This window comes from Myotis lucifugus, unplaced genomic scaffold (assembly GCF_000147115.1).
Source record: "Myotis lucifugus unplaced genomic scaffold, Myoluc2.0 scaffold_171, whole genome shotgun sequence".
Taxonomy (NCBI): domain Eukaryota; kingdom Metazoa; phylum Chordata; class Mammalia; order Chiroptera; family Vespertilionidae; genus Myotis; species Myotis lucifugus.
The window spans coordinates 1,229,348-1,239,347 of NW_005871219.1; the positions used below are offsets into that span (position 1 = coordinate 1,229,348).

Genomic DNA, 10,000 nt, shown 5'->3' on the forward strand with positions numbered 1-10,000 from the left:
GAGACTGAAGATTGAAGTAAAGTAAGCTTGAGGGCTAAGGGAAGAGAGGTGGCAGGAAAGGTGAAAATGCCATCACAAGAGAAGTACATACTCAGAGCTCTCATTAGCCAGGGGATCAGTGAAGGCTATTGCAAGTAGTTCAGCCTTTGGGAATTTGACTGTAAGTGGACCCAATGCATGGGAGCTTGCAAGCTTGCACAACTCAATCACTAAGCTTTTAAAGTAAAAAAGAAGGAGGTTTTGCCTGCTAGGCAGTTTTCTATGTTCTTGGAGATCTAATTATTTCTTATTGCTTTAGCACTTTTTACTATTAAATTCTCTATTTCCTATACTAAAATATTCCTGGTTTCAAGAACTTGAAGATATTTTTTCTCTAGGCAAGGACAGAAAAAGCATGACAGGATATTCTTGCTTAGCAGGTCTCTTGTAACCTGTAACCATTATTTATTTTTGGCTTGGAACCTTGGTCATATTCTTTGGTTTTTAAGTCCTCTCTCGTCTGTGAGAGATATAAATAGATAAGGTTCAACAAATTGCAAAAATATTATGTTTTTGTACTATAAATTAATACAAACTGTTTGTCAGAGGTTATAAAGTAACAGGATTAAATAAACTTTCCCCAAGCTTCCTTCTTCCCTTATTTTAAAATAAATATTAATGCTACAAAGGACTGATTTAAAACATTAAAAAATTCTAGTGAATTAAACTAGCATTAAAATTTATAGGCTTAAAAGGAAGATTGACCACTGAGCATGGGCCTTGGAAAGTAAAACTTGATATACATTTTCACCTGTTTGATAAATAGATTCTATATATGGTGATTATATAAATGTATGAGACATTAGAATATAAAGATTAATTTAAAATGTAATTTTGAAATATATGGGAATGATTAGTTTACCAGAGTGATAAATATTATCAAGCCCCTTCCAATTGTACTTGTGAATGGGAATTATTGAACTATAAGATGCGGAATCATAATGTTGCTGTAAAACACATCTGTATAGTTATCATTCTTTTACATTTTCTGTCGTACTATATTTACATGAAATAGCATAGAGATTAAACACTTCAATTTTATTATTTTATACTGTTTTCATAATGAAATTTTTATGCATTGTGTTTTAAAACTTAGTTTAATTTTAATCCTGGAGCAAAAGATAACACACTGAATTGCTAAATTAATAGCTGATTAAAGTGAAAGATAAGATTTTCATTTGTTCTGCTCTACATTTCTCAGATGTTTGTCACTTTTGATGATTCAACAATATTCTGTTTACTGAAGGTAGTCATAATTATTATTTTTAAAATTACCATGTTGAAATGTTCTACAACTTTGTGTGTTTAACACACTAATATTTTTGAATAAAAGGTAGAACTTTTACTAATTAAAGTTTGTTTTGTTTTCAAAGAAACAAAATTTCTTTGTGATTAATTTGGAATTAGCACCTTAGACATTTTTTATGCAACTGAAAAGCAGTGGTAAATACTTTTAAACAGCTTAATTTTTATTTACTTAACATAGTACTGCAAGTTATAATAAAGATTGTATGAGTTGCTAAACCAGCTGATATCCTTTCCCAAATCATGTGTAAAAGGACATCCTGTTTCAGTTTTTTAAAAATAAAAATATTCATGTTCTTGTTCCATTTTTGTTCTTACACATTCAACTATGTCCTTTATATTTGGCATTTTGATTTATTAGGCAATCTTAGCATTAAAGACTTTTAGCAAAGCAGTACAAAATTTCAAAAGCAATGTGCCTAGTATCCATGATGAATTAATTCCACTAGAGCACAAAAGTTTTCATTATTTAAATGCTAGTGTCTTACAGAAGTTTTATGTCACAGTCAAGTTTTTAAAATCAGAATTTAGCTGATATTTTGAGGTAAATGCATGTGATTTTTTGTTGCATATGCAGGTTTTCCTCATATTTAACCCTTTATTATGTGAATCTGCATAGAAATATTTAATAATACTAAATATTGACAATTTTTAAATTATTAAAATTATTTAAAATACATTACAACTTTTCAATCTTATGGTGTACTTTCATTTAAATGCCATATTAAAAGTCTTGGATTTAATGTATATATTTTGTTCAATAAACTAGATACTGGAAGAAACCAGATCCTGGACATAAAATATATTTTAATGTCACTATAACTTTATTTAAGAAAAGTTCACAGAAATAAATTCTTATAAACTTTTTATATATACTATTATTAGTTTTTCAGAAAGTAATTTTAATCCATTTTTTCATTAAATGATAGCATGCCAAAAATTGAGATTTAACATTAAGGCACCAAGATTATAAGATGAAGTGTATGTGTATGTAGGGAATGTGGAGGGAAGTAGAGGTTATTTCTCCCTTCTTTGACATATATAGATCTATCTATCTATCTATCTATCTATCTATCTATATCTATCTATCATCTACTCATCTATCTATCTATCTATCTATCTATCTATCTATCTATCTATCATCTATCTATCCATATACATACATATGCATACATACACATGGGGGTCAGTGGTGCAAAAGAAGAAGGCAGGGAGAGCTGTAGGGAAAATGAGAGAGGCAGAGAAAAAGATGAAAGAGAAGTAGAGAGGGAAAAGTTGAGTACGCAACAAGGACCAATAGTGTCCCTGGTGGTGGCTGAGATAACATAGTTAACAGGTCAGGTTTCTCATTTTTGAACATTGTAGTGAATATGGAATAGGATATACGCAGGTTTCTGTTATTGCCTGGCAAATGTCTGTCTCACATGGTACAGTTTTATACCAATGGAACCCATAACTCTAAGAGGAAATATAAAACCAACAAGTCTAGCATTCAGGACTACCCTATCATAAAGTAAGGAGGTCTAATTGAGCTATGTCTTTATATCCTGCTATTTGTACAAATAAAAGACTACATCTTGATGCAAAATAAACACAAAAGCACTGTTGTGACTATAACAGGGAGTCATATACTAATTTATATAATAAGTGGTTGTGCACGCTTTATTCAAGATTATGGCTGCAAGAAATGGCATGAATTGCTGGGTGTGTTTAATGCTGGATTATAGCAATTTGAAACATGTCAAACACATGGCTAATGCCTCATGCTTCACTCATTCTTGCGTAAACCTGCATAGCCACCATCCATTATACCCTTGGTAACAACACAATTCTGCAAGTAAATATTGTTACACTAAGTAACCTTTCAATTCAAGTTGTTTAGGAAGAGAAAATGCAATCTTGTGCAGTCAGTTCCAGTGTCAGTTTAATGTTTCAAAAGGGAAGTGGTGTAGAGAATAAGTATCTGTAGAGTGACTCGCTTTTAAAAAAGAAGAAAGGGAAGAAGGAAAAAGGAAAGGAAGGAAAACTTGCTGCTGGAAAGAAAAGTAGAACAGTATCATCTGAGTGCAAGATATGAAGAGTTATGTTCTGATGTAGCTGAAAAGAGGTGGATGATGAAAGATTTAGCTCACAGTTCAGACAAACATTAAAACGATGACTCCCAATTTCACCTTTCCCTTTAATGACCTGGGATTTATCTTCACAGATTTTTGTAAAATGTTTGTGGTAGGATTGAGCAGAATGAATAATTTAGTTTGATATGTTTGGGACTACAAGCCCATTCATTTAGAAAGAATATGCTGAATCTGTACTTTTAAAGGTAAACAGCACCTCGGATTGTGCTAGAAATATTTCCTCTAGAGGAAAATAGATGTGCAGGTGTCAGTAGTAAAAACTTAGAAAATGCTGGGAAGCATTTTCATTATCTTTGAGGCTACATCTCCTTTATAGTGGACATACTCCAAGCTTTGGATGAAATAAAGTTATTATACCATTTTCTTGCGTTTGGCATATTAATGTTGAGTCTAATGCTTCTGTTTTATAAATAAAAAGTACTAACACTTATTGTTTTTCTTAAGCCTGATTTTAGTAACTGTTAGATGATTGAACTTAAAATGTAAATCACAATTTATACTCTAGAGTTTTATAAAGTCAAAAATTCCACGAGGAACAATAAAATCCTCTGGTTAATAGGATTTGGAAGTTATGTAGATCTGTCTTCATAATTATAATAAAGATTTAAACCCATGACTCTCTGCTTGCTGATTATTCTTAATTGTTTGATGGCCTTGGTTATAATACAGAATTCTTTAATTCATCCAATTGGTACTGACAGTAACTACCCAAAGGTTACTATTAAATGCTTGCACCTGTCTGCTACATTTGAAAATAGTTTCAATTTTTTTAAAATTTTTTTGTGTTGCAAACTCCACCCAGAGATAAGTATTTCAAATAAAATCGGATGATGAAGGAAAAACATACACATGCCAGCTGTATTATCAAAAGTAAAATTTAAATGCAATATTTAGAAGTTATGTCTATCTGTTTCCACAGTTGGAGAGGACCCAAATTATAATTTTCATATAACTAGTAAAGGGAATCAAGACCTTTTCTCTGAATATTTTAAACATTGTGCATGTAAAATTTATGTCTAATTTGAATACTTATTAGCTGCCTAATCTCAGAAAAGAGTATTAGCTTTGTTTTTTCCTTATAAAATTCATCACTGTGTATCAGTTTTCATTAGTATGATTTTTCTTTGTTAATGTTCAATAAGATGTTTAACAAAACCAATTTCTGCATAAACACATGTGGTTCAAAATTGTTTACTATGGTTACGGCAATTGCTTCTTTTATGATTATGGGATATTTTTGTTGTTGCTTTTTAAAAAAATCAGAATAACTTTCATTTGTATATGTAGTTTTTTGTTATACTAATTTGCTTTGCTAGCCCAGCTACATATGGTCTTTTATGAATAAGCAAGTCTTTTTTTGAAATTGATTTTTTAAAGTTATAGAATGAACCTAATAATTTAGGCTTAAGGAAAATACCTGTTAAAACTATTGTTATAACTATTAATTTTAATAATTATAATATTAATATGCAAACAAATCTCTGTTGAATATATATATATAGATATATATATATATATATATATCTATATATATATATATATATAGATATATATATATATATATATAATCTGTGTATGTCTGTGTCTCTGTGTGTGTATGGGTGTCCATGATTACATTTTGTAAGTATCTGAGGAAGAAGATTTCTCTGTGACACGAAAAAATATTAAGCTTACATTTGCTTTATAATAAATGCATTTAAACTTTTTTAAATGAACAAAAGTCTGAAAACATGACCAAGTTTAAAGTAGTGAAACAATCTAGTAGTAAAACAATTAGATTGAGACAAATGTAACATCCTTCTTTATTTAGGCTAAGTCCTCTGCCTGTCTAGCGTCGCCATTAAAGTCACAGTGCATCCAGGTTGTTTCTGAAATCCTGTCTGCAGAAGTAAAAGAGAGAAGTGCAGCTACTAGGTTATGGTGCAGGCTTCAGATATCTGTAAGAGTCAAAACTGATCTTTCTAAATCACAGATTCGAGAGGGACTGTGAAATTCTGGTGTGTAAGAGCACATTGGTTCTTTATTTACTGCAAGTTTCCACTGATCCTGGCAGGACACCTCATTGCTGCCCTGAAAGTACAGTATATTTATGCAGTGAAAATGATAAAACATTTATTACTGTAGAGAAGGTAATATGCATAATTTATGCTGTTTTTAGCACAATCATTAGTGATATTCTTGATAGATTTTATTTCCAGCTTTCATATCTAATACATGCCTGGAAAATTAATTTTATATCTTTCATTTATTTGCCTATGTTAAAATTGAGTTTTAAGTCATCTTCAAGTGAACAGTTTGATTGCTGCTCATGCATAAGCTTAATTACTTCCCAGGAAGGACAGTATTAAATGTTTTAAACGTCAGAAAAATAAATGAATATGAGCTGTTTGATTAAAAAAAATAGGCAATATCTGACATGTTTGCAGCAGGAGCTTTTTCTTAAAATGCCTCCAAGGCAAAATTTTATTTAGTCACAAAAAAAGAAACCCATTATACAATTTATCATTGGCTGAAACCATATGATTTGTAACACCCTTACAAAATTTTAATTTTGTATGATTAGCTGTGCATCATTAAACAACAGCATTGCATAAGATGTGCTGTAAAATTCTGACAGAATCAAGATAGTGAATATTTAAAAGAAGGCTGTATAGTCATCCATGGTTGTCAAAGGTAGATAATGGAAAACAGAACACTAGAGTGTGCAATCGTGCCTTCATTTAAACTGGTTTTATAGGTGGACTTTAAAATGTGGTCGTTCATAAATGCTATTGACCATGCTATGTGCATGGTATGTTACTTTGGCTGTTAAATGTAACCACACAAAAATGCTTATAGGAACCATAATTTCAATGATTAGTATCTGCATGAAAGCTGAATTTATATTGCTTTTCTTGGTAAATGACTATTCAAGGCTTTTTTTCATTTTCTTCTGAAAATGCTGTCTCTGTAATTGGCAGAGAGGGACATCTTGGTAATGGAAGTGTGAAGGTGTAACGTGTGTTAATTGATACTTCTTAATCACTTTCAGGTATTAGGTCATGATGCAGGAATCTGCGACAGAGACAATAAGCAACAGTTCAATGAATCAAAATGGAATGAGCACTCTAAGCAGCCAATTAGATGCTGGCAGCAGAGATGGAAGATCAAGTGGTGACACCAGCTCTGAAGTAAGCACAGTAGAACTGCTGCATCTGCAACAACAGCAGGTAAGTTTTGTTTTTCTCAGTGATTCCTTAAAACAAATAAGCCTGTTTTTTTGACTATGAAAAAAAAATGTATTCAGAGCAAATTGAGCATGTGTTAAGCTAGAGGATGCTGAGAATGTATTATTATTTGGAACAGGATTGAAGTCGGAGTAAAGAGAGGATTTTCAGATCAGTTACGTCATAGCAGCGCCAGAGTGCCCTTCAGGTACCAGGCTATTAATTAAGTTCACAGGGTGGTCTTCGGAAGGTGCTGGAAAGCTTTGTAACAAATATTTTATAGCTTCTAGTTTACTAACATTGTGCTGCGAATGTGATACTGCGTTTTCCACCAGAGGGCCACATTACTTGATACTTGCTTATACAATGAATTTATTCCAAGTCTGAGTTAAGGTGAAAAGGACCACAAGGACTTTTCACAACACAGATGCTTACCCATGATAGCTGCAAATGTTTAGCTATTAATTAGTGGAAATTTGCCGGGAGGATGTGCAAGATGTAAACACTGTAAGGATTTATGTTGCTTTTCTTAAAAAACTCACTTTAAGATATTTTGAATATACATCTTTGGATAACATTAAAAATCACACCCCCACCCCCCCGTTAGTGTTTCACAAAATACAGTTGTTCTCTTTAAATCTAGAAGAGGAAACAGCTGCTCAATAAAGATATATCGTCAAGTAACCCATTATTCTTTTTATAAAACAGATTCATTTTTCCCTATTTTGTTTGTCAATGAAATATTATTTTTAACAAAAGAATAGCCATTCCATTCTTCACTGATTCAACTCCTTGGAAACAGTGACAGAACAGAGAGCTTCCTATGCATGCACTCACATTAGGCCAGAGTGTGTATACCTGTGTGAAAAAAAAGATTTCAGTTGTTTTAAAGATAAAGGTTATTTCTTTAACTCTCTGGATTGCATTCAGACTAAATGCGAGAAAACATTCAAATGAAAATATAATGAGTTATTATTGAAATATGTCTCATCTTTAAGTTGGTATTTAACGAGAAAGAATACATTTCAAAAATAAAGCAAATATCCACACCAGAGTAAAATTTAATAGAATCATTAATATTTTTTTTAAGTTGTCTTAGAATATATGTACTGAATAATGTCTTAACATTTTGGTATTGTTTTCAAGAATAATCCTCTTAAAGAGCTAGACATAATGTTTTAAATAGGTTCCCTATTATTTCGGAGTTATTTCTCTTTTCATAGACAGTAATTATTAGAACGATCATATTTTAAAAATATTTTGTTTTAACCATTATAGGAATTACATACCTACCAAAGCCCCAGAATTAATCTATTCTTACTAGTTTCTTTTCATAAATGCAGTTTTGGTTTTTTTTTTGCCATAGCTCTTTTCTTCTTTTAATGTATTTACAGGAAATATACCATTGGAGTGCTATAGTAGTCCTACTGACTCCCTTAAGTCAGAGTTCTAAGAATTTATAGCCAAATTCTGTTTAGTTTGAGAATAGACTGCATTTATAAAGGCAAGTGAAATGAATAACTGAAAATGAACATATTAGTTTAGTATTGCGAAGACAACAGTTTCTGAAGGGAAATGCAAAGAAGTAAGTTTTTTTTTTCCTTTCAAAGTTCTGATTACTTACTTAATACTAATAATAATTAAAAAAAACAAGGTAATATCCTGGCTATAATTTATAGTACTCTGGAGGCATTTTATGGTGAGGTGTGTTTATAACCTGAATTTGAAGTTCACTTTGCTCTACACCATTTATGTAAACTGTAAAGAAGTAAATACAAAAACTTATGTTCTTTATACAACTTAGCAACTTCATGTATTGCCTGTTTGTGGAGTGCCCTCTAGAAGTGATTTAACACAGTGGCTAAAGTGGGCATTTCCAAAGGACACTTCAGGATGTGTCTGCAGGAAGATATGTAATAATTTAATAAATAAACATGGAAAAACCTTTGTAAATGTCTCTTCCCTTGGTTATGTTTTAACTATATTAATATAGTTAGATACATAATGTTATGGCATTTTTATCCTTCCATGTATGTATTTTAAAAGGAATTAAAACCATGCAAAAATATGCAAGCAAATTCATAAAAAGTTAAATAATTTTACAAATTTATTTTTACCTGGTGTTATTTTAAATGTACGATTTTGAACAGAATTAAATTACGTCTTGTAAGTATAATTATCTAAATATTGTTGCCTGAGGTCTCTCATTTAGAAATATAATTTATGAGGCAGTGAATGATGAAAACAAAATTTAAGTAAAATTTTGGTTTGCCATGAGCTTCTGGCAGAATATGGTCTGCTTTTAAAATCAGAATGTTTTCCTTGATTTTTTTGGCTTTTTTATTTTTATAGAGTTGAGAAGTTTGACTTAAAGCATGAATTTAAGAGGAAAGGTTTGTGTTTGGAATAGATTGTGATAGATAGTTAATGATAAATAGATTGGTAAAGTAAACGAGATTGATAAATTATAGCTGGAGTTTTTACTTAGAATTTAATTTTTTTAATATTGAAATATTTCTAAAATCTGGAATATTTTAAATTTTTTTTATTTAGAAAGAAAAATGCAATTTAATGTAAAGATTATGTTAGAACAAAAGTCTTATAGTGTAAAAGCCATTTATTTGAATTGGTTTGATTTTCTTATCAAAACTGTGTTACAGAACTATTTGCCATTCTTATTTTCACCATCCCACAAGTTTAAGAGTAAAATGACCACTTCATCACCTTAGATACAATTTTACTTGTCGTATAATATTACTTATTGTGAATGGCTTTATTCCTTTCAAGAAATTTTACCATACATTTCTGATTGTTAATATAGATGAAGGTGGAATACTTTTAATAGTATAATGGACATGGTCATAGGGGCCATGTCTTTGTTAGTATACTCTGCTATTTTCTATTCACTGAAAAAATTAGTAATAAAAAAGCCTTCTGATGAATTACCCTCTCCTTCCTTCTTTTGTCATCTTTTAAAATTAGAACTAAATGCTAGAATGTATAATATATGGAGGCAGCAGGTTTCAAATGTTGTTTTGGATTAACTACATTGAGAAATTATTCTGCATTAAATGTAGAATTTTATTTTGATATTAGGTTTGCAGCATTAATTGTTTGTGTCACTAAGGTCAAAATAGTTTCTAAAAACTTGATTGCTTTTCAGGGTAGATTTGAGCTTGCATTTTGAGCATTCATTAAGTCAGATAATCTTTCTGAATGTTTTATGAGATTGTACTGCTTTGAAGGTGTTTCAGGTAATGGTGTTTAAAAATATCTGGTCAGTACTTTCTTACTGTCAGTTCATTTATCCCTAGC

The 10,000-nt window shown here is 30.8% G+C and overlaps 1 protein-coding gene across 1 annotated transcript in view; it reads left to right on the forward strand.

The window, feature by feature from the left end:
* Positions 1 to 10,000, forward strand: part of FOXP2 (forkhead box P2) — a 286,380-nt gene that overhangs the window by 4,942 nt on the left and 271,438 nt on the right. The window contains exon 2 of the mRNA XM_023760067.1: positions 6,511 to 6,688. Within this exon, the coding sequence (XP_023615835.1) occupies positions 6,521 to 6,688 (168 nt within the window). The 5' untranslated portion in view covers positions 6,511 to 6,520. The remainder of the gene's footprint in view (positions 1 to 6,510; positions 6,689 to 10,000) is intronic.